Here is a 26,649-nt window from a genome sequence, read left to right as displayed (position 1 = left end):
CTTGAATGCTTAGACTACTCTAGTCATTTTTTTCTTGTGCATTTTTTTCTAACTAAATTATCTAATCACAATCTCTTCTCTTCGGGACTGGTATATATTATGAAGGAAAACAGCTATCAGGATTTTTAGCATCATTGGTAGGAGTTTTATCTCTGCTTCTGAATGATGTATAGGTTTTACCAAGTTAAGTAAAGTAAGATAAAATCAGGAGAAAGAGAGATACATCATAAAGCTAAAATCTAGCTCAGAAGGAAGGCTTATGTGGGTATTTTTGCCAAGATTTATATGTGATAAGAAAGTGTAGGGCCTCAAAGGAACTTACAATGGGTGATTTATCAATATTTCAATGTGGATTATTTTATTATGCATCATGTATGCATGCAATTACTGATTCTGCAGTGTTATTGAACCATAAGAAAAGCAAAGTCAAAGATTATTAGAGTGGAATAATATTATACCCCTCTCTGAATTTCAGGCTGTGTTCAATGCTTTCAGAAACCGAGGTTGCAGTACAATAGCCCTGGATGATATAAACCTAACAAATGGAATTTGTAGTCAGAGTCCTTATCCAGAACCAACCTTGGTTCCCACCCCTCCACCAGAGCTTCCTAGTAAGTAACTTCATTGGGGTTCTCATTTCCCTTTTCGGAAAAGATTTGGGGACCAAAATTGTATGTCTATTTTAGAATGATTTGGTAGCCTATACTTTTAATACACAGCCACAATGAATGGGAAATATTTTCCTCCTGAAATGATGGCTCAGTAAGGCATTGTCATATGTTCCTTTGGTAGCTGCTTAAAGATTGTAGTTGAGTAATACCTAAGATTTTTCAGACTGCCAGAACTTCTAACTCAAAGAATAAAATGGACCCTATGCCTAGTTCTATTCTTAGGTCAAAGTGGAGAGGCTACCTTTCAAAGAAGCCTCAATATGACTCATCTTATCCATATCCAAGGAGCACATCCATTAACAGACGATGAACTTTGACAAGCCATAAAAGGAGGATCACTGATAAAGATAGCTTATAATGCCTTTTATAACACACCTACTCTCCCCGTGTTAGGATAATTTTAGTGCAGTGCTGTGTTTTTGAGGCAATATCTCTTCTTTCTTGTGATCACGGGAAGCTGAGAGAGCCAATGTATTCCATCATATATCTGAGCACTCAAACACAGGATTTCCTCATCTCATTTTTGTCTCAACCACTTTCGAAACAACTAAAATACTCACAAAGTACATATTTTTCTACTTACAAGCTTCAACTTGAAATAAACAAACAAACAAATAAAAAGCAAAAATGTTTGGTAAAAGACCATCATGGATAATAGCATTTGCAACCAAACCTGATTGTCTCATAATTGGCTTCTGACATTCACATGCTCAGCATGGAATGCAAACACACAGAAACACAGACATGCTTGTACACATACAGAGAGAGAGAGAGAGAGAAACTACATTCATCTGTTTCCCCTTTTGTCTTGTTGTCATTTTTCAGAAGCAGATTTTTGGTATTTTTTTTTTTAGAGTGGTTTTAACAAACCCAAAGTTCTTTTCTAGAAAATGGCTGGTATGTGACGCCTTTTAGCAAATGAGCTTCCGTTAAATAAAGATGCAGTTCATCCTGGCCTCCAGCTGCCATCTTGGACTTATATCCCAACCAAAGGCTTGTATCTATTCTTGCATATTGATGAGTTTAGATGTTCCCTGCATTCTACAGTATCTCCATCATTCATTTAAGTCATAGAAATCTGGTCTGTGAAAGACACTGCCAAAAACACTTACAAGGTGTCTGTATAGGCGATTGTGAAAATTTTAGCATAATATAAAAATAAATACATTAGCCATGTATGGCTAATCTGTGAAAAAATGTAAAAAGGTTTAAGTAAGGAAGCGTGTGGATGAAAGCTGCACTCAGAGAGCTTCACGAGAGGGAGCAAAGACCCTGATACCACAATACTGTGCTAAATTCTGGCAAAAGCAAAGGTTTTTGGTTTTGGTTTTGTTTTTTCCCGGTTCTGGGAATGGAGTGCAAGGCCGCTCCTTAACACCAGTGCTTTTGCTCAGTTTATCCCACCTGTGTTTCATTGTGCCTGTCTGGATCCTATTATCACATGAAATTAATAATCCATAAATACTGTTAAACACATCTCCTGAACTTTATGCTATATTCTTCTGATGTCCAAAAGTTTTTGAAATATACATTTTCAGTAGAACTAAACTTTGAAGTGATACCAATATGAATGCAATAATTTGGGCATGGTGGTATTGGATAATAGTGGTCTTATTTTTATTCTGTGTGGGTCTTCTATATTTATATTATGTCACATCTTATGCAAAATTATATTCAAAAGTCTTAAAATCATTACTGGCTTGATGAGTATTTCCTGTAAGCTAAATGTCTTTTGATGATTTAGGAGAACAGATTTCTTCTGTTTGTGTCAGTGTCTATTAATCAAAAAGTCTCAGTTGCTGCATACTTAAGATATTAGCTTAGGAGTTACAGAGACAAAATTTGGAGCTGTGATGAAAGGATGGACCACCTAGAGACTGCCGTATCCAGGGATCCATCCCATAATCAGCTTCTAAACGGGGACACCATTGCATACACTAGCAAGATTTTGCTGAAAGGACCCAAATATAGCTGTCTCTTGTGAGACTATGCAGGGGCCTAGCAAACACAGGAGTGGATGCTCACAGTCAGCTATTGGATGTATCACAGGGCTCCCAATGGAGAAGCTAGAGAAAGTACCCAAGGAGCTAAAGGGATCTGCAACCCTATAGTTGGAACAACATGATGAACTAACCAGTACCCCGGAGCTCTTGTCTCTAGCTGCATGTGTAGCGAAAGATGGCCTAGTCGGCCATCACTGGAAAGAGAGGCCCATTGGACTTGCAAACTTTATATGCCCCAATATAGGGGAATGCCAGGGCCAAAAGAATGGGAATGGGTGGGTAGGGAAGTGGGGGGCGCTATGGGGGACTTTTGGGATAGCATTGGAAATGTAATTGAGGAAAATATGTAATAAAAAATATTAAAAAAAAGATATTAGCCAAGTTACATTACTTGAAATATAAAATCTGAGATAACGTATTATATAGTATCATACATAAAATAAATAATTGCAACATGGTTGGCCATGCTAAAATTTGTATTATATATAACGTCATATATTCTAGTCAGTATTAAAACAACAACAACAACAAAGGCCCTCAGTGTCTCAATATATAAAAGTCTGACATCTATGCACAATTTAAGACAGGGAAAATTGTACTGTTAGAACAACCCATCGGATTTTAAGACATAAATTTAAATTTTGCCCAGAGTGTATTTGTTCCACTTTCCAAGTGGTTCACTTTGAGCCAATGTTTAGCACAGCATAAAATGTTAATTACCAACCAATGCATTCTGAACAATTTCTTTCTAATGCCCTTTGCAGCTGGGTCACTGGAAGTCCTATTTTTAAAGAACGCTTCAGATTCCAAATCACTGATTTGTTTAAGCAAAAATAAAAGGAAACCACGGTTGACTTGCTAAAACCTTTCACTCTTTACACAGCAGTTAAATAAGAAAATCTCAGACAACTGTGTGAATAATAAAACTCTATGCCCACTCCATTCCTGAGATTAGTTTTTGGATATAGTTTTGTGGACATTCACAACTCCAGGTATCCCTCTACCATGTGACTTTAGTTCTGTGCTCCATCAACTCCAGGATGACCCTTGTAGTGGTAATTTCCATATGGAAACACCACTGAGAGAAGTTTATAAAAGCTAATATTCTATTGTACAAATATCATATGGAATAGAAAAACAATCCTGAAACTCTGTGATGAACTACAGTAAGTGTAGACAGAAAGAAATCTACACTCCAGGACCTGATTAACTTCTGGGGTTCTTGACTAATTAAGAAAAAAGTGGCTTTAGCTATTTTAATGTAAGAGTTCTTTCTATTGTATCCTGATTTCAGCCATTTTTCATTTCCTAGCACACAGTAAGAGTTAATTTACTAAACAACCATGTGAAAATCAATCTGCATTCATGCTGTCTTAGTTTTTTCCTGCAGACCAGCATTCAATGGTATTTGTTTAATTGTTAACCCCTAGTACACACAGATACTAATGTCATTCACAAAAATCTCTCATCAAGGACCGTTTTCCTACTCTGTACTGTTTTCATCAATCTATCTTCACAACTAGTCCATTTTCTGTAGTCATTGGTTATATTCTTAAGGAGCAAATAAAAGTTGGTTTTCATAAAAAAACATATAACCAATTTGTCACAAATTGCATAAAACTATTTATATTATGAATAGGTATAATAATGTATTAAATTTGTTCATTTTAAAAAATCAGACTCTTAATTCTCAGGACAGATTTAATTTTGGATACTAATATAAACTTATTAACATGTTACATATCATTTCAAAAGATTTATTATATATTATTAAGATAATAGAAAATAATTGAGAATATTGAAATTTATTTCACACAAATTCAATGTGATTTATCATTTCTCAAGTTGTATCTATTATTTACTATAATGGACATAATAAATAGTCATAAAAAAACTACCAATCACAAGCCTATTAGTAATTGCAACTATGTCTTCATTTCTTATCTTATTTTCTTCCACATGTGTTTAATACAAACTCTCTTCTAAAAGTGAAAATTAACTTTTTCCTCCCCCCCTGGACACATGTCCATATGGACACAGACAGCAGAGGTTACTAATAGAATCCCTCAAAAGCAGACTCTATCTTTAAAAACCAACTTGGAGAATGCTGCAAAAACCCATTGTGAAAATGAAAATCCCTATGGCATCATACAAGACGAATCAAAATATAAACATCTGAAGGAACAGAATTAAGACTATGAAAATGTGAGAATTTAATACTGTTAACAGGAAGACACCTCCAGGCTATTCAGCCTACATTATTCTCATTGGCTAGTGGGCAGTGATTACATATTAGCACAGCCTGACTGAAATTTCTGGAATCACATATCACCAGTCTATGGCACTTCTCCTAAGAATCGTGTGCTACACTCACACTGTGGGAACACCCCCATTAAAATGAGTTGTGCTGTATTATCTACAGTGTCATAAAATGGTTTCTGAATTTCTCAGTCATTAACATAGAACCAGCCACTGAAGCAACGTTCATCCAAAGATTAAAGGAATCTTGATGCTCAGTTATTTAATGAGAAATTATACTTTGAATATCTTTTTAAAACTGGCATCTTAAGCCCATTGAAGGAATGACTTTCCCAAGATTTCTGTTTGCAGATTAAATGCTAAATTAATCACCTGCCTGATTAGGCTTAACAGTTACAACTGGCATAACTTTACTTCTGGTTATGAGATTATTAAAATACTATCTATTCATCTTTTTCACATAGTACACTTTTAAGTTTCATTTACATAAAACTTTAAACTCTTAAAATATTACCTATGTGTTAATTGCAGTTTTCAATTTAGAAATTTTCTGATTTTTAAATAGAAAAGGGGAAAATCGTAATGTGAACATGGAAACACACTTGTGTACAAATCAAACACATGTAAACCTATACAAACATGTATACATATTCCTGCACACTATACATACATAAATATAGACAATGCACACATATAAAACACACATTTATATATGAAAATAGGCACCAAATCACATGCATTCACATGTGCATATGCACACAGATACACATATACAGAAGTTCATAAACAGCCACATGCACATACCATGTATTCATAGAAACACACATGTACACATATACTCATCACTGATAGACACACAGGTACACAAACAAGCCATACATACACACACTCACAGATACACACAGATACATACCTATGAATACCCAGAACTACACATATTCACACAGACTACATGCACACATGTATGCAGGTACATAGAAACACTGGTAGAACTATACTTACATGAACACACCCAAACATGCACATTCATACACTATACATACACTCACATACATACATTCACATACACATAACACACATACAAGCTAAAACACAATGGTACATTTGCAAAGGTGAACACACACTCATACACACACACACACATTCACATGCATATGAACTTCACAAATAAGTACACTTATAATTTAAACAAACGCACACAATCACATTCATAAATATATAATGTAGACACTTAAACAAATTGCACACATTTCTACATACCTACTAACACAATCTTGAAGACAGACAAGTACACTTATGTTCAAATGTATACAAATCCATACTATAAACATTCATATGAACACACATGTGTGCAAAGACTGTCTTGGCTAGGTCCAGGTTCCTGAGAGAAGGGGTGTTTGAGTTTGTCAAAAACAAACAACATGAAGTCAAGTCATGGGTCCAAGCTGGTGCTGTATGTTCTGCTTGAGACAGTTTTCTAGATTGCTTTCTCTGGAAATCTCCAGATAGCTCTCTATGTTCTGCTTAAGACATTTCTCCAAGCAGTGTTCTCTTACTATTCTAAAAAAAATGTCTGAATAGCTCATCTCTTACAGTTCATAAACCCAATCTTTTATTTTACATATCAATGCAGTCATTTACTCCAGGTTCCCTTTGGATTATCCTATGAATCTGTAATCAATGAGCCAGCCTCTTGATTCTTAGGAGACAGCAAACACATACTTAAAAAAAAAATTGCAAATAAATTCAGAGATCTATCTCCCTTTGTTAAGCACAGACAATAATCTAGCTGCTTTTGGACTTTAAGATTCATGAAACCCCTCATATAATTCATATTACATCCTTACATTTCACATAGTTGAGAAATTATATGTATGCATGTATATATATATAATATAATAAGTAAATATAATTGGATATTTTATTTACTTACATTTAGAATCTTGAGGTTCTAAGGGGTTTCCAAGTTTCCCTCTGGAAACTCTTTATCCCATCCTCCCTTTTTCCCACCCTCCAATCCTCTGCTTCTATGAGGGTGCTCACCCAGGACTCCCGGTGCCCTGCGCTGGCATTCCCCTATACTGGGGAAAGGGCCTCTCCTCCCACTGATACCTGACAAGGCCATCCTCTGCTACATAGGCCATGAGTCCCTCCATGTGTACTCTTTGGTTGAAGGTTGAATTCCTGGGAGCTCTGGAGTGTCTGGTTAGTTGATATTGTTGTTCTTCCTATAGGTTGTAAACAGCCTCAGCTCTTTCAGTCCTTTGTCTAACTACTCCATTGGGGACCCCATGCTCAGTCCAGTGGTTGGCTGTGAGCAACCACATCTGTATTTGTCAGGAACTGGCAGAGCCTCTCAGGAGACAGCTATATCAGGCTCCTGTCAGGAAAGCAGTCCTTTGTAATAGTGACTGAGTTTGGTGACTGTATATGGGATGGATCCCCACGTGGGGCAATCTCTGGATGGTCTTTCCTTTCGTCTTTGCTCTGCACTTTGCCTCCATATTTGCTCCCATAAGCATTTTTCCCACTCCTGAGAAAGACTGAAGCATCCACACTTTGTTCTTCCTTCTTCTTGAGCATCACGTGGTCTGTGAATTGTATCTTGGGTATTCCAAGTTTTGGGACTTATCGGTGAGTACATACCATGTGTGTTGTGTTCTTTTGTAACTGGGTTACCTCACTCAGGATGGTATTTTCTAATTCCATCCATTTGCCTAAGAATTTCATGAATTCATTGTTTTTAATTGCAGAGTAGCACTTCAGTGTAAATGTACCACATTTTCTGTACCCATTTCTGTATATATTTTTGAACACAGGTTTTTAGAGTACTTTTCCATAGCTTTAAGGGCTCTTCTGAAGATCTCAGCATTTACTGTTTTACTGAAAAATTAGCCACACTCCCTAACTCAAAAATCTTGCTGTCTCTGGTTATCATGGAGCCATTAACATTAACTGGAAGGACACTCCTTGAAGGAGGAATCTAAAATTATGTACATTGTTATACAAACAAGTCTTATGCCTATAGCTGCCATCAACACTCCAGGAAGCCCATTCCCTTTTTTGTCTCTGATCCAAGGGCAGGAAGCTTATCATTCCACCCCTACCAAAGACTTGATGGACCCAGGAAGCAGGTTCACACACAAACACACAATCATATCCAATGACACATGTTTACACAGACTTTCACGCACACAAATGCACACATGCACATGTACAGACACCACACACAAACACGTGTACAAACTCACACAAGTATACACACACACACATTCATCCATGTTCAAAAATACCTACAGAAACAAAACTAAGCATACTCATGCATGCATGCACACCTGCACACACAATCTCACATATACAAACACATGCCTATGCACACATTCACAAAGAGTTTAAGTGGTTTAGGTAAAGAAGGCTGGTGGACAACTGTTATTAGAAAAAGGTGTGAGTGAAGACTTTGCGTGAATATATTTTTCTTAATTAAGTTAACTCTCTCTCCTCTGATGCAATTTCTGACTTCTTGAGCATAAAAAAAAAAATCTAACTTCATTTACCTTCACTGAAAGGCAAAAAATACTTGATATAATGAAATCAGGCTACCAATATTTTGGAAATCATTTTTCAATAGAACAATGGTAACAAGCATTAAAATCAGGGTCCTTAAAATAGTCAATGATTAGTAAGCTGTTTCAGATTTGTTTCTAATAAATAAAATAAAATATGCTAAGTGTATTGGAATTTTAACAAATCTAATTATAGTCAGAACTAGAAGATTTAGTCAGAACTAGATAAATTTCTAGTAAATTTTAATTAAAGCCTGGAAATGCCAATTGACTCTTGTAAAATGTTGAGTTACAAATCTAACCAGAAAAGAACACTAAAACTTGCTGTTTTGTTGTATTTGTGGGGTTTTGTATACGGGCTCTCATTTAGCATAGGGTGGCTTTAAATTTCAAATACACTTGCTTTCGTGTTCTTAGACCTGGGATTACAGGTGTTCACCCCCGCATGCTTTGCCTCAGAAGAATTATTAAACAGGAGGAAAAGGGGTCATTCTCCCCTTCGTAGCTACCCAATGTTTCAACATTTAGTAACATTTCTACCCAGTATCTTAAGAATAAAGGATTTTTAAAATAATAGGAAAGTCCAGATTGCAAGATCAGTGACTTACCAGCACAAGCCCTTCTACAATGATGGCAGGGATGAGATTTGCTCTAATATAAATATCCATGTTTTCCTGCAGCTAAAATTTCACCCTTTTGTTTTGCAAAATATTTCCCTTGATTAAGCCCTAAACACTATTATATTCTCTTAAAATCTTCTAAATTCAATAAAAATATAAAGATTTTTGAGAACGTTTCTAGGATTGGCATTGTTGTGCTGACATTGTTTCTCCCAACAATTTATACAGTATGCAAAATGTATCTGTCAGAACTGGCATTGTAGGAAATGTAATTGTACAATGTCTGGCATCTAATGAAATCTCTGTGGAATGGGAATGGTGCTGTAGTAACTCTTTCCTAATTCCTTTCAGCTGACTGCGGAGGACCTTTTGAACTGTGGGAGCCAAATTCAACCTTCAGTTCTCCGAACTTTCCAGACCAATATCCCAATCAAGCTTCCTGTGAGTATTCTCTTTCCCAGTTTACCAAAAGAAAAATGTATATAGCAAGGGTGGGTCTCTCTGAAAAGAGCCAAGTAGATTATGAATTTGTCGAAATGAATGCACTAATGTGTTTACTACTATCAAATACTTCTTGAATGATGTGTTTAATGTTTGAGAATATTATAATTACATCACTTTCTCCTTTGGTTTTCTCCCTCCAAAGCCTCCAATAAACCTTTCCCTGATTTTTAAATTCAAATTTATGACCTACTTTTCATTAATAACTTAAAGGGAGACAAATAATGGTGTCCACCATACATTATTTCAATAAATTCCCAATTATTCTTTAAATGTATTTTTTAATTGTAATTCCAGAATAAAAGAATAAAAGTAATGCTCTTGGTGCAGTCACCCATGCTTTAGGTATTTCTCACTTACCATTTTCTAGCTCATTGATATAATCCCCAGATTATGTACAGCTACATAGAACAAGGCCAGTGGAAAGGATTAAAAACAGCTAGTGTAATATCTTCACATTTAGAGAACACATACTAGACTATGAAGACTATAGCTAGGGTTACATGGTTAGAGTCCCAGCACAAATGAACTAATAATAGAGGGGGCTATTGAAGCACCTAAATTTAGAGAAAATAACCTACAAAAATATATGTAAAAGCTACTGCTGGGCCAGGGTAGCTACCTAGACACATTCACTATAGTTATCTGAAGACTGCACAGCCTGCATTACAAATTCAGATTCTCTATTCTGCTTTACAAAAATCATAATTCCAGGGGAATGGACTGAAAAACATCCATGATTTTTCCATGACCATATCTAGTTGGGACTCAAATGCAGTCCTGAGCCACTGATGTGAGTGTGCCAACAATGACAGCGACAATGGATTTTAATATATGAGCCTTCTTCACAGACATGAGCAGGCAGATCAAGGCAAACAGAGGCCAGCAGAATAAATGAATAGGCAGAGGTAAACATTGGTTTAACATGAACTGAAAGTAGAAGCAAAGATTGTTTTTTCTACTTCACACTTGATGCTAAAGTCAACCAATAATTATATCTTTTGCATAGAGGAAAGATTTTTTTAAAAAAATCTAAAACAACATTGAACCAACTAAGAGAAGTTTTATTGCTTTTATTTTTGAGATTATATGATAGTATCCCCTTTCCTTTCCTCCTTCCAATCACTTGAATATACCCCTTCTCACTCTTCTTCAAATTCATGGATTCTTTTTATATGAGTCATTATTACATTCATATATACATATGTGTGTATATATACATACATAAATCATAGATACATACACATGTATACATATATACATATATTTACATGTATATACACACATAAACCTGTATTATATAATAGTAAATGTTACTTATATATGCTTTTAGGCTATTTGGTAATGAACAACCAAGTGTTTAGGCTCCTCCCAGAGAAAGAATACTTCTTCTTACAAATGATCAAGATATTATTAAAATGCAAGTAAAAGAAAGGCATTCTAGAGCGATGAGAAAGGGATCTTCACAGATAAGTCCAAGAAATGAAGACTTTAAGGAAAACCAATGAATTGTAATTGGTTAAAATTGGTAATGTGAAAAAAAATTTGCTCTGTGTTATGGGACTCGAATTTTATATGCGAAAGAAAAGAGGAAATTTCCAGAAATTTGCATGAGAAGCATGGTAGAGTCCGTTTGCATTTCAGGAAGATCCTTCTATCTATTTATCTTAGCTAGAGACTGAGAGGGAGCATCAGCAGCATCCAATCAGGACATAAGACGTGTCAGTACCTTGTGCTCCGATGAGGCAAGAAACACTGAGAATTAATGAGTGAAGGGCATAGGAGGCAGGATTGAAGTTTCTCAGGTTAGTTGTATGTGATATATATCACATACAATACACACACACACACACACAAACACACACACACACAAACACACACACACACACACACACACACACATATATATATATATATATATATATATATATATATATATATATATAGAGAGAGAGAGAGAGAGGGCCAACATAAGGTGAGACATCAAATGATGCTACCATTTTCTAAGATGAAAAGAAGACCCATGAGTATTCCAAATATACACTCCTCTGTGTGTGTGTGTGTGTGTGTGTGTGTGTGTGTGTGTATGTGTTCCATATACAGTATGAAGGTCTACCTATCTTTTCATCAAATGAAGTGCATAATGCAAATACCTGGAGCGGTCACTACTCTACAGACAGAGGTTGATTCTTGAAGTGTGAGTGAGAATACTCAGAGTGTAGGAGGGATAGTACAGCAGAGAATCTGAATGCTAAACCACTCAGAAATGAATTTTTAAAAGGGGATATTTACTGAGACAGGTGATTTTAAAAAAAAGTAACAGCTTGCAATTTATTTTAATGAATCGAGACGCTTTCATATAAATATCAGAGTTTGCTTATTGGATTATGGAAAATTAGGTGAACTGAGCCTGGCTCTGCAGCTTATCAGGTAAAGATTTTTTTTCTTGCCAATAAACATGATGCCGTCTGTCTGATTCTGGGAACCTCAATGGTAGACAAAGAGAACTACTTCAGTAAGTCGTCCTATGTGCACTCTAGAAAGATCATCCCAGTCACACACATACACACACACACACACACACACATACACCAAAAACATGCACACAGGCACACAGACATATACACACATACACAAATGCACAAACAATGAAAATAAACAAAAATACAACCATATACATTGTAAATTAATTGTCATTATTTATTGTCTTCAAGGTATATGGAATTTAAATGCACAGAGAGGGAAAAATATTCAACTTCATTTTCAAGAATTTGATTTAGAAAACATCAATGATGTGGTTGAAGTTAGAGATGGGGGAGAATTTGACTCCCTACTCTTAGGTAAGTCTGAAATTTCAAACCTCTGAAAGTTGTGTAGCTCAAGATACTTGACTTACAGAGACAGCACACTGAAGCAGATGGGAGTACTTTACAGTTGACAAAACAAAAATATAACGGCAAGGTAACATGTTAAAGATTTTTCATTCTGTTGAAAAAAATTTTTTTCAAACAATGTATTCTGGTAATGATTTCCCTTCTGCCAAGTTTTCCCAGGATGCACTGGGACATGTTTGCAATACTGACAAGATTACACTCTTCTAGAACATTCTTTGCTAATCAGGATTGATATATTGGCTTCACAGGTATGAAAAGTTGGTAATAATTAACTATAAATGCACCATGTATATCTCACTATGTAGTTTTATGAAATACATGTACAACAGGTATTCAAAAATAGTTATTAAACCAGATTTCCCTTGGCCCTAACATATCCAAACACTGTTCCTAATAAGTACTTTAAGTCATCTTATTCTGTATTTTGTCACCGTTTTATTATTGTCCATGCCATCCTCTTCTTCTCAACAGCTGACAATGTTTCAAGTAACTAATGTTTATTTTTCTCTGTTATTGATTATTACTTTCTAACTACACATGAGAAATATTTGTGTCTGAATGATAAAATATATGCTAGCACATTTAAAGATTATTAGTCAAGCATATGATTACATTGTATTATTTAGACATTCATTAAGAAAGAAGTATGTTTGGTAAGTAAGCTACACATTAAATTACAAAGATCCTTAGGTGTTTATGCTTCACCACAAAATGGGTCTTATCTAGCTCTTCTTGTAACTCATGTTCATCTTTAACTATAAAATCTACCCGAGGTTCTTTAAATCAGGATACTGTTACATAAAAAGTATAACAAATAAAAGAAGACTCACCTTGTGTCTCTACCCTCTGAAGGACCAGGATAATAGTGAGGATTCCCCAGATATGTCAGGAAAACCCCAAAGAGTTCCAGATCACAGCTTTCTGGAGTGGATGGTCAGAGCATCACACAGAGTAAATCAGCAATGAAATCCTATGGGACTAGCAAGACTTGGGGAACATTTCATCTGGATCTTTGTATCCATTTCCAAGGGTTTTTGTTATTGTTTTTCATTGGTATTGTTGTTTCAGGCTAAATTGTGTTCCTTAATAAAAACACTGCTTATAAGATCAAGGAAAATTACAGTTTATTATTTTTCTTATTTTTTTAATTTTACTTCTTAATATTCACACAAATACAAAGAAAGAAAATCCCACAAGGATATCTAAATTATACTATAACTTGTAGATAGAAATTGTTTTGTTCTGGAATTGTTTTTCTGCTTCTCATAGAGAAGGCAGTTAAGAATTTGCATCTAAACTATAAGACTATGCATATGCTTCAGGTGAGCCGTGCTGTGTGCAGTCCTACCTTGAGAACTTACAGTCCCCTTTCTCTTTGCTGCAGCTGTGTACACAGGACCTGGCCCTGTGAAGGACTTGTTCTCTACCACCAATAGGATGACTGTGATTTTCAGCACAAACATGGAAACCAGACGCAAGGGCTTCAAAGCAAATTTCACTTCCGGCTATTACTTGGGGATTCCAGGTAAGGAATGCCCACCTCCTTAGAGTGTGTGGATGGGAAGAAAACAAGGAAACACATCCCACTTCAAGCCCAAGTCACAATGTAACTGTTTCATTCTGAGATGCTATTTTTTTTTCCTCAGCATATTGTCGTTTTTCTCCCTCCTCTCTATCAATATAATGGTTACCTGAGTTTTGTCACAGCAGGAGTACACGACATTTTTTTTTTGGTATATCATTAACACCTCCTTAGAAAACTCCATGACTTCTATTCACCAAAGTTATATTTTACCATAAAGTTCAAAGTAATTGGCTTAGTGAGGAAGGGATTTTCCATTTGCCCAGACCTTGTTAAGAGAGGAAGAGAGAGATTAGCCCTGAACTGCTGGGATGCAAATGACACCCAATTAATATATCAATGCAAGGGAAAGGCTGGGAGTCAGTAAATGAAGGAAGGAGAAGGAGAAGGAGAAGGAGGAGGAGGAGGAGGAGGAGGAGGAGGAGGAGGAGGAGAAAGAAGGAGAAGGAGGAGGAGGAGGAGGAGGAGGAGGAGGAGGAGGAGGAGGAGAAAGAAGGAGAAGGAGAAGGAGGAGGAGGAGGAGGAGGAGGAGGAGGAGAAAGAAGGAGAAGGAGAAGGAGAAGGAGAAGGAGAAGGAGAAGGAGAAGAAGAAGAAGAAGAAGAAGAAGAAGAAGAAGAAGAAGAAGAAGAAGAAGAAGAAGAAGAAGACACTACTTCAAATTCAGAAAATACAAACAGAGAAGCAGATTCTCCCAGCCATCCGTTGGACTGAGCCCAGGGTCCCCAATGAAGGAGCTAGAGAAAGTACCCAAGGAGCTGAAGGGGTTTGCAGCCCCATAGGAGAAACAACAATAACAACCAACCAGACTCCAGCCCCACTCCCAGAGCTCCTAAGGACTAAAACACCAACCAAAGAGTACACATGGAAGGACTCATGGCTCCAGCTGCATATGTAGCCGAGGATGGCCTTTTTCAGTAGGAGGAGAGGCCCTTGGTCCTGTGAAGGCTCCATACCCCAGTGTAGGGGAATGTCAGGACAGGAAGTCAGAAGTGGGTGGGTAGGTAGGGAAACTCCCTCATAGAAGCAGGAGAAGGTGGGATCTGATAGGGGATTTAAGGGGAGGGGTGCGGGACTGGAAAAGGGGGTAGCATTTGAAATGTAAATAAAATATCCAATAAAAAATACATAAAGATCACACCATATAAAAGAAAAAAAGAAAACCTCATAGGGAAAAATAACACTCTTTCTAGGACTGATGAAAATGAACTGGAAAATCCTGACATCTACTGTGTTTTGTAAAATAAAAATAAATTAGAAAGTATCAATAGTATAGCCACCTCTACTTAACAGAGAATAATTCATTTAAGTTTCACAATGAATAATATTCACAAATGAAATATGTATCTTCAAGCACATGAATTACTGAATCAATTATATTAATGAAAATTTAAAATAATGATATTTTAGGTTTAAAAAATACTGTACAATGAAAAAATGCTCAGATACCAGTATTACCTGTTTCTTATGAGACTTCAGTAACTGTCTACATGCTAAGGAGGAGAGCATTATTATGTTTATTTGATGCAGGATAGATGTGTGCATGTATCCAGTATGGGTACATGCTAAGCTATGCAGCACACCATATAATGGAAAAGGAAAACAGCTAATACGTAAAGGTGCTTATCGTGCCAGAGGGATAGACTTCTTGGTAAGTTTTCAAGAGCTTTTTCATGAAAAGAAGTTTTCATAAAATAATTATGTGCATTTTAAAAATGGAAATAAAAATAATTCCAATTGAAGTAGTTTAGGTGTCTATACACCAAACAGTGGATTTGCTACAAACCTAAGCAATTGAAATAAATGTAGAACATTCTTTCATATATAAAGACATCAATGGACCTCAAAACAAAGTTTATAAAAGCAATAAATAGGTCTTACAATCCTAACTTATAGACACAAATGGCAATTGATGAAAAAATAACTGAAATACTAGAGACTATCAAAATCAAGAACAAATGCATCTCTTCCAACAAAATTATTTGTTATTGCTTCTATATAATTCATACTCTGAAGAAAAAAAAAAAGAGTGTGTTGAGTATTTTGAAAAATGTCTCTGAGAAAGTTGCCAAAATCATATACTTTAATGAAATCAATACAGAGCCTATGCTGTTTTCTGTGAAGGGCATCTTTGCATTTGGTTGGCTCTGGACCAACATTTTGGTCAGAGCATCTACCATATACAACCACCAAACCCAGACACTATTGTGGATGCCAACAACAGCTTGCTGGCAGGAGCCTGTCTCCTGAGAGGCTCTGCTGGTGCCTGAAAAATACAGAAGTGGATACTCACAGCCATCCATTGGATGGAGCACAGGGTCCGCAATGAAGGAGCTAGAGAAAGGACTCAAGGAGTTGAAGGGGTTTGCAGCCCCATAGGAGGAACAACAATATGAATTAACCAGTACCCCCAGAGCTTCCTGGGACGAAACCACCAACCAAAGAAAACACATGGTGGGACTCATGGATCTAGCTGCATATGTAGCACAGGATAGCCTAGTCGATCATCAATGGGAAGCGAGGCCCTTGGTCCTGTAAGGCTCTATGCCCCAGTGTAGGGGAATGCCAGGGCCAGGAAGAGGGAGAGGGTGGGTTGGTGATCAGGAGGGGATAGGAGGCTTTCGGAGAGGAAATGTGGAAAAGGGATAACATTTCAAATGAAAGTAAAGAAAATATCTAATAAAAATGTGATACATTAAAAAAAAGAAGAAGAATCTTTTTAATTGAAGATGAGAGAACATCAGACATGACTATTGTGCACAGCTGCCATTCCCGCTGGACCCAGAAGACAGTTCCCTGACTTCCTCACAGTGACACAGTTGTCCCCAGCATTGTCTGTCAAGCTTGTTTTTGTTGTTGTTTTGTTTAATTGTTTTTTTAATAACAGAAGCCTGAAAAACAGCGAAACAGAGACTTGGCAATAAAAGATAATCAAACCAGCAATGTACAGTGAGATGGGGTACACATACTCCCTTCTATTGATGTTCTGCTTTGACAATAATTTTAGAAAAAATTATGTGAAAATTATGTAATAAACTGTTTCCAGTGTTTATGAAGACTTTCCTTGTCTTCTGACATATATTAGGGATCCTTGAACATTTTCTATTAGAGTTATGAGGCATATTTTATTGTATTTATCCTCTCATCATTTCCATTCATGATGAACTTGAGGATTCACAGTAGATATTAATTATGGTAAGTTGCTTGTGGATGCGCACCAGTTGCCTGTTTCTGATCCGAGCCGTCTTCAGGTGGGATTCAGTAGAGCATACAGGAAACTTACAAATGGCAGCTGACTACAATCAGGGCTCCTGGGCCCTCCCCAGTTTTGTGTGCTGTGTGCCTTAGGAATCAATTCAGTGCCTTTTTTAAAAAGCAAGCATATGGTGTCTAAATGAAGCAGAGCTATAGAGACTTCATAAAGAGAAGATGGGGAAATTCAGGTCTGAATAATATTACATTTTTCTCTCTCACCATGGGCATAAAACTATCTGAGGTAAGATTTCAGACTCTAGAGAGTAAATTGTTGTATCAAAGGCTTCCTAATGACCTGAAATAATGTATGTTCCAAAAATGAAAATCAAGTTTAGATATATATGGAAAGCTTTAAATAGCCTATTTATACCTCCTCTCATATTTTATAATTCCTATTCACTTCAGCAACAATATACCATTTTTCTCCATTTGGAAATTGTTTATCTAATATATTCTAACATCTAAACTAGTTATCTTTTCTGGACTTCCAGGTATAATCCTAACAGCTTTGAGTATAGATGGACAGTAAATTACACTATTTTAGACAGGGACATGGTGCATGTTTATATTCAAATTTTATTTTTATTTATATTTATTTTAAATAAAATATGCCTTTCCAACTGAATATAGCTCGACTATAATAATAAAAGCAAAATTATCAATAAATATATCTATAAATAAGTACTGTCATTGTACATTCATTTAACATAATGATTATAAAATCATTATGAAAAACATGAAAAGTAATTTAATAGTAACTGGTAATGACTAACATAGAGTATATTAAAATATTTGATTATGATCCAAAATTAATCTGTTACCGTATAAAAATTAACATATGCTGACATACATATTGTTGTAGAATGTATATTTACATGTGTGCATTTACTTTTAAGATTTTCTTTATTCAAAATGTAAGTTAAAGAAATGATAACACCCAGAAGAAAAATAAATTTTCTCACTAAAAATACTCATGATTCATTGTAATATATATATATATATATATATATATATATATATATAATCATTCAGGGTCATTTGTCATCTCAGTAATCTGTTTTAAAATATGTGTTTGTGAAACAAATTGATAATTGCATTTACTAGAACCTCCCTAATAAAATTATGTTTTGAGATATATAACCTACTTTTCTCCTGTTATAAAAATTTGGAGAAAATGCCAGTCATAACCTCCTAAAAATACCTTCATTAAGGCAAATTAGATTTCGGGTAAATGATAGGATATTTTAAAGCTTAAAATAGACAAACATCCCCCAGTTATTATTTTCTGTTACCAAGATTGGATGGTTAGATATATCCCCTGATTATCTAGGTATTTGATGGTTAGATATATCCCCTGCTTATCTCGTTATTTGATGGTTAGATATATCCCCTGCTCATCTGGGTATTTGATGGTTAGATATAGCCCCTGCTTATCTAGTTATTTGATGGTTAGATATATCCCCTGCTTATCTATGTATTTGAAGAGAAAAGTGGTAGAACCAGAGTGAAGGATATGAGTGTTGATTTAACAGACAGACATGTTTTAGAGCTCAATGTTAGGACGAGAGAGAGAGAGTGAGAGAGAGAGAGAGAGAGTATTTAAAATAACAATTTACATTTTGAGACTCACATACATGTATATCATATATTTTATTATATCCACCCTCATGTTCCAATTCCCCCTCTCAACATTATACCCTCTGCTTTTTAAATTTCATGTTGTTTTTTTTTTTTTTTTACATTTGCTTAGTGACTGCGTGTGTATGTGTGGACATCTGTTTATTGGCACTAAAGCCAAAATCAGAGAGTGATGATCGTAGGAGCGCATTCTCCTCTTCCACCAGGTGGATCCCTAGGTTCAAACTTAGTTTCTCTGCCTTTGTAGCAATTACAGAGATCCATTGGGTTTCATCCTTCTCAGTCCAATTAATATTACCAATTAATAATGAGTGTGGGGTCATCTAGTAGATCATTGATAACCTTCTAGAGACCACATCCCCCCCCCCCAAAGTGGATCTCCTTCCTTTAGTAACTATCTACCTCCAAAGGCACCCCAGGTAAAGATAATGGGACGAGAGAGCCTCCTACATCCATGCTAGATTGTTGACTTGTTCTTGAGTAGATCTTGTTCAAGTGATCACAGCTGCTATGAATTTGTGAGTGCTACAGATATGTCATTCAAGAAGACAGCATTTCATGGGACTTCTTTGCCTTCTCATCTCTTGCAATCTTCACATCCCCTCTTCGGTTATATTCTTGAAACTTCGGGGGAATTTAGGATGAGGACTTGCAGTCACATTCTCAATACTATGGCAGAAGAAGTACTCAAGAAAAAGCAAGTCAATAATCTACCATGGATGGACCTGTCTCTTGTGACCCATTCTCTTTATCTTCTGTGTTATTGAAAGTTGATGACTACTAAATGAAGGAGAGTCATTTTTCTTTAGGAATGTGGCTCCTAAAAAGTTCCTCATGATCCAATAATCTCAGAAAGATTAATGTTTGTACATAATCAGTCTTGAATGATTAAAAAAGACACAAAATTGGGTAGGAAAGGGAAGAGAGTGTATCAACGTTAGAGGCTTAGAGAGCGTAATCAAACATGTATGAAACCTCAAAGAATAGTTTAAAATCTCTCATTAAAAATGTACAATATTTAATACTTTTGTCAGATTTGACTCTAAAACTTATATTCCTAGGTGAAATGATTTCCAACAAGGACCACCACCACCTTTGGTTGTTATAAATAAACCCTGAGAGCTACAATAATAACTGGTCTGGCAAGACATACAAACACAGTAATGGCACAAACAGCATGGGAGTAACCAACCATGTTGGTTCTGGCTGGATTTGCATCCAATAAGTGATGCCCATGAGGAAAAAAAACTTGTAGGGAAAGAAAATAATGATAGAAAAAGTGAAAGAGAGAGATAGATTGGTGTTTTATATCTGTATGAATTTTAATAATTTTTAAAACCCCACCTTCCTTAAATATTGTCAGATTAGCCAACACAGAACAATTGTTTCTAGAGAAAACCCAGGCATATTATCTATACTTTTCATAACTTTTTTCAAATGTCAAAACCTATCCTTGTTTTATATGTATTTCTGATTAGTGACACTGTATCATATGTGTGCACAACACACACACACACACACACACGCACACACACACACATTCACACATATGCCAAATGAATAGTTAATTTTGAGTAACTTTTTCCATGGAAGTAGTTCTTCCTTTTATTCCTGATATCCTTCTAATATAAGTTGTGACTTAGTGAAATCAATCCAAGTTTGATATAATGATACAATTTTGATTTTAATTTATATTTTCTACTTGTTTTCAAAGTAGAGGTCTCCAGAGTCGTCTTGTTATCAAAGGGTTTTGTTTTTGCTTCCAGATTGTCATTGTACCACAGAGCATGAGGCGTTAAGTGTCTCCATAAACAGCTGTGCAGTCACAGAGTATGGACATTATAAGTGATCTGAACAGGGCTCCTCTTGTCATATAGCCCTTCTTTCTAAGTCTCGATGATAAGTGTCTTGAGGGAGGTATCTCCCAGTCATGTTTGAGATCTATAGGGTCAGGTCATTTTAAGAATAATCTCAGTTACTTCTTAGAACTTTCCCTGATGCAGTTTTTCAAAAAAAAATGGCCAAGGTTTAATCTATATTCATTCAATCTATGTGTATACCGTTAGTGCTGTTTCTGAAGCAATCTGGGTAAGAAATTTTGGAGTATATCAACATCGAAGCTTCTTTAAGCACTAAATCAAATGTCTGATAATTAAATGTCCATAAATGGAATGCATATTCATAAACCTTCAAAGTGTGGTTTGTTTGTCTGTTTGTTTTGCTCTATATAATAAACAGAGCCCTGCCAAGATGATAAATTTCGGTGCAAAGATGGAAACTGCATTCCTATGGGGAATCTCTGTGATAGCTACCCACACTGTAGTGATGGCTCAGATGAAGCAAACTGTGGTATGTCTTATTCTCATGAACATGCTTGTGTGCATTAATTTTGATTTTAGAATCTCCAACATGAAAGGAAGAACACATATTGTTTCATTGCAATGTTGAGGAATGTGAACTGCTCTCCTGATAGGAGCTTCAAAAACATTTTGGTTTGCAGTAAAACTAATATATAGACCTCTGGTTTGTTTATGTTACTTGGTTACATGTTATAAAACTGTAAGTCTAGGACAAAAAAGATTCTTTCAGAAAACATAAATATAAAAGACAAATAAAAGCAAGCCAGGCACCTTAGTACCTGGCCCTTTGGCTATTCTATTTTGCTTATTGCCTTCAGAAGGAGCATCTGACTGCATATTATAACTGACTTATCTTTATATTTTTAGTTCTTAAGTGTTTTATTTGATTGGTTTTGGGCCAAGCCCTCATTTCAGGTTGCAATAGTTATATGAATAATGTATTATTTTATCATATATTATTTTAATTTTATTTCTAAAAATTATTACATATTGTATGTGTTTTGCAATATAAATGTGTCATGAAAGAGTTCGATATCAATAACTACCTTGATTTAGCACTGAAAAAAACTGAGTTGAAAGAAGTTATCCATCTGTCAGAGATCACATGCCTCACAAGAGCTAAGAATGGTTTTTGAATCACCATCTGTTTAATTCAATATCAAAGTCTTTTACTGAAAGAATAAAGTAAAAACAAGAACAGCATGGAGTTTGTAGGTCAGAGTTCCATTGCTGAGAATTTCTTTCCTTGAAAACAAACTTAGGTTGAACCCCTTCCTGGGCATAATAAGCCAAATATTCTCTACAGAATGTTTATAAGATAATAGGAAGAATAGAGAAAACAAAGCAAATACAGAGAATAAAAATATGGTTTCTGAAAAGGCACCACTAAACACATGAGTTTTCTCCTGAATTTCATTTTCTCTCCCTCTTCTAGTTTACAAGTTTATAAGCATCACTTTTCATAAATAAATTTTAACAACTTAAGTAACAAAATATACAACTTTATTTTTGATCATTTGCTGGGAAATAAACTTGAACATTTTGCTTCTTTTCAATTTATACTCATAGAAAATGACAAAGTAATATAATAGCAACTCAGTTTGGATTTATCAATTTATATCTTCTAAGATACTCTTCAAAAATTACAATCAATCACTAATCCAACTGTTAAGTATGAGCACTTTTTCCTTAAGGCCACCAATCCCCAATGAAATTAACCAAGATGACCCTGTGTATAATCCAATATGCTAAATGAATCTCTATGCACTTATTGGTATTTTACAAATTTTGTTGAAATTTTAAAATTATAGGTATAACTTTATGGGATGCAAAGTGGCATTTTGCATTATGCATACAATGTGAAATGAACAAAACCTAACTAATCAATAAAAGCAGCACTTCAAGTGCTTAATAGGTTTTTTTGTGATGAGGTAGTTTAAAATTTATTTGTTTATTATTTTAGCAATTTAAGAGCTAGAGAAAGTACCCAAGGAGCTAAAGGGATCTGCAACCCTATTGTTGGAACAACATGATGTACTAACCAGAACCCTGGAGCTCTTGTCTCTAGCTGCATATGTATCGAAAGATGGCCTAGTTGGCCATCAATGGAAAGAGAGGCCCATTGGACTTGCAAACTTTATATGCCCCAATATAGGGGAATGCCAGGGCCAAAAGAATGGGAATGGGTGGGTAGGGAAGTGGGGGGTGCTATGGGGGACTTTTGGGATAGTATTGGAAATGTAATTGAGGAAAATATGTAATAAAAATATTAAAAAAAAAGAGTAGATACTCAATATATTTGTACTGTATACTTGGTCACAAAAAAACTTCTTTCCTCCAGTATAGATAAATTATTTTCTCTTTGACCACATGGCTCCCACTCACTTGTTTCTTGTAACCACCATCCTATTCTCTGCATTTTTAGTGCGTTTTCTCAATGGCACAAGAAGCAACATTGGGTTGGTACAGTTCAATATACATAGCATATGGCATGTAGCTTGTGCTGAGAACTGGACCACACAAATTTCAAATGAAGTTTGTAATCTTCTGGGACTAGGGTAAGTGATTATAATCTGCTGCCCTATTTTTCATTATTAAAAATGCTTGTAATGTGTGTGTGTGTGTGTGTGTGAGAGAGAGAGAGACAGACAGACAGACAGACAGACAGAGACAGAGAGAGACAGAGAGAGAGAGAGTAAATATGGGTATATGCATGCCAGGGTACATATGTGAACAACAGAGGACTTCAAAGTTTTGGTATTTGGTATTTTGGTATTTGGAATTATATTTTATTTGATAGTATAACTAATATAGATCACAGATTCAAAAGTGCTAAATGATATACGTGCAAATCAAATACGGACATGCATTGAAAGGATTATCCTCTATGACCAAGTTGGATATATCTCAGAGAAATGAATGCAATAAACCATATAGTGAACTTGAGGACAAAAAACACAGTCACCTCAGTACATGCTAAATAAAATAAATAAATAAATAAACCCTCTGAGGTCAACTTTTTGAGTTCGTTCTCTTCTTCTCCCATATGGGTACTGGGTGTCCAACACAGTTAAATCAAGAGTTAATGACAGAAGCTGTTATACAAGGACTCATTTCACTGGATCACTATTGAGATCTCTTTTAAGAGACTGACAATTTGGTCTATCTGAATTTTATAATATAAATTTAGAAAACGTTTGTTACCAAAAAATAAACAGGGAAAATAATCACTAATTCATCCTGAAAAGAAAAAAAAAAAAAAGAAGAAGAAGAAGGCAGGAAGGCAGGAAGGCAGGAACCCGCAGGCAAGAAAGAAAGAAAGAAAGAAAGAAAGAAAGAAAGAAAGAAAGAAAGAAAGAAAGAAAGAAAGAAAGAAAGAAAGGAAGAAAGAAAGAAAAGAAAGAAAGAAGAAAGAGAGAGAGAAAGAGAGAGAGAGAGAGAGAAAGATAAAAACTCATGAGTTCTGCACATAGACTTCATGAGATAAAGGGACTTGGAATGACAGCCTAGCATTGGAAATATATGGATTTTTTGTCTAATAGTTTTTATGATTTGGGGTTAATTATAGTATATATCTAAAAAATAAAAGTTTAGTTTGATTTTTTAAAAAAGAAGAATTGTGCTAACAGATTTGTACACTTATTAATTTGGGGGCATTGCATACATTGTGTTTTGATATTTGTCATGGCTCTCATCTCCGCTCTTCCTTCTACACTCATCCAACATTGTGTTTCTATTTCTTTTGTTCTTGTAAGCCCATCACGTCTAATTAGTAATACTTAGACTTTTGGCTATTAAGCCACTTACTGAAGCACACAAGACCTAAGAGGAGTCACACCCCTAAAGAGAACTGCCTCCCAACAGCTATCAATTATAATAATCCCCACCTTTTCTAATCAGAATCTCACTGGGACTTAAGTTCTAACACATGGATCTTTTAGATATTTTGTGTTCTAAACTATAACATACATTAAGTTTATCCATTATCATTCCAAATGTCAAAAAAAAAACCTTACAAGGTAAATATCAACAGAGGAACTAAATTAACTCATACAACTACAGTTATGTCTAGATAAATAAATGTATGAAAAGGTTGTCTAGCTATAAACAATAATGATTTATTTCACCATGAATGGCTAAATGATTTTCTTAAATATTCTAAAAGTCACAGTCAGTCATGGTAGTACACGCTTGTTACAGGTAAGAATTCAAGGCCATCCTTGGTGATATCCAGCCTTGCCTGGGCTACATGAAATCTTATTTCAAAAGCAAAATCAACATAAATAAACCAACCAAACCACAATTAAAAGTACAAAGACACGGGCTTCGCAATTACCTGGATGCATATGTATCTTTCTTTGATTTGGTTGTAGATATCTACTTTGTGAATGTTTGCATATGTGGAGAGGCTAAATAACAATACTTTGGATGAGTAGCAAGGTAACCTGATATCTGGAAGGAACACATTTAAATGGAACAGGAGTGATTTTTCAAAAGGTAATAACAGTAGTCATGAAACCTACGTGATCTGAAAGAATTCACGACAAGGATACCAAGTTAAGGAGGAAAAGCAAATGCATGGACATCCAACTCCACATATAAAGTTGGTGTTTTCAGTAAAGTATACTTTGCTCTAACTGACTTGTAGTTCACATAAAAGATTTTTCAGACATGATTAATGACATGTGCATACATGATCACTGCTTGAAAAACAAAGGCAAGAGAATTGCCATTTAACTCCAGCCTAGTCTAGTCTGTAGAGTAAGTTCCAGGACAGCCATGACTACATAGTGAGACAAAGAAACAACAACAAAACAAAAAAATAGTCTCTGCAAAGTTTGGAGCTGAGACAAAAGGATGGACCATCTAGAGACTGCCATATCCAGGGATCCATCCCATAATCAGCCTCCAAACAATGACACCATTGCATACACTAGCAAGCGTTTGCTGAAAGGACCCTGATATAGCTGTCTCTTGTGAGACTAGGCTGGGACCTAGCAAACACATAAGTGGATGCTCACAGTCAGCTATTGGATGGATCACAGGGCCCCCAATGGAGGAGCTAGAGAAAGTATCCAAGGAGCTAAAGAGATCTGCAACCCTGTAGGTGCAACAACATTATGAACTAACCAGTAACCCGGAGCTCTTGACTCTAGCTGCATATGTATCAAAAGATGGCCTAGTCAGCCATCACTGGAAAGAGAGGCCCATTGGACTTGCAAACTTTATATGCCCCAGTACAGGGGAATGCCAGGGCCAAAAAGTGGGAATGGGTGAGTAGGGGAGTGGGGGGAGGGTATGGGGGACTTTTGGGATAGCATTGGAAATGTAATTGAGGAAAATACGTAATAAAAATATTTTAAAAAAATTAGTCTCTATAGTACATAGATTTTCTATTTAGAACTCAAAAAATGAAAATAGTCTTCCTGAGAATACCCCCACAAGCAGTAGCCAATAGCAAAGTTTCAAGCTGATGCTATAAAGCTGTATGACTGCTGGAAGACTCCTGCTGTGTAACAATGCCTTGATAAGATGCAGCCACTGCACATAGTGGTAGTGGATAATAATGTGCTGTCTCCTGTGAAATGTTAGAGACATATGAGAACTTCCTGTAGCTTTTAAGGAGAGCTCGGGTTTCTCTTGTCTTCTCAAGGTTTTTGCATTCACATCAGGCCTCAGCTAAAAGACAATTCCTATCCAAAAAAAAAAAAAAAAAAAAAAAGGCAAGAAGGGAGGGAGTTTTATCATGCACACTATGTAAATGATCATCACTTTGATTTATGACTAAAATTAAAATTTAGTTGAT

At 35.7% G+C, this 26,649-nt stretch overlaps 1 protein-coding gene across 3 annotated transcripts in view; it reads left to right on the top strand.

The window, feature by feature from the left end:
- Positions 1–26,649, top strand: part of Tmprss15 (transmembrane serine protease 15) — a 115,688-nt gene that overhangs the window by 60,344 nt on the left and 28,695 nt on the right. For all 3 annotated transcript variants that reach the window (XM_085832245.1, XM_021185182.2, XM_021185181.2), the window contains 6 exons: positions 476–611; positions 9,468–9,557; positions 12,332–12,457; positions 13,896–14,036; positions 21,223–21,333; positions 23,269–23,401. In XM_085832245.1, the coding sequence (XP_085688371.1) occupies positions 476–611; positions 9,468–9,557; positions 12,332–12,457; positions 13,896–14,036; positions 21,223–21,333; positions 23,269–23,401 (737 nt within the window). The remainder of the gene's footprint in view (positions 1–475; positions 612–9,467; positions 9,558–12,331; positions 12,458–13,895; positions 14,037–21,222; positions 21,334–23,268; positions 23,402–26,649) is intronic.

The sequence above is a fragment of the Mus caroli genome, unplaced genomic scaffold (genome assembly GCF_978045245.1).
Source record: "Mus caroli unplaced genomic scaffold, Mus_caroli_1 scaffold_17, whole genome shotgun sequence".
NCBI lineage: Eukaryota > Metazoa > Chordata > Mammalia > Rodentia > Muridae > Mus > Mus caroli.
Note: the sequence above shows the minus strand (reverse complement) of the source record. Positions and strands in the feature narration are given on the sequence as shown.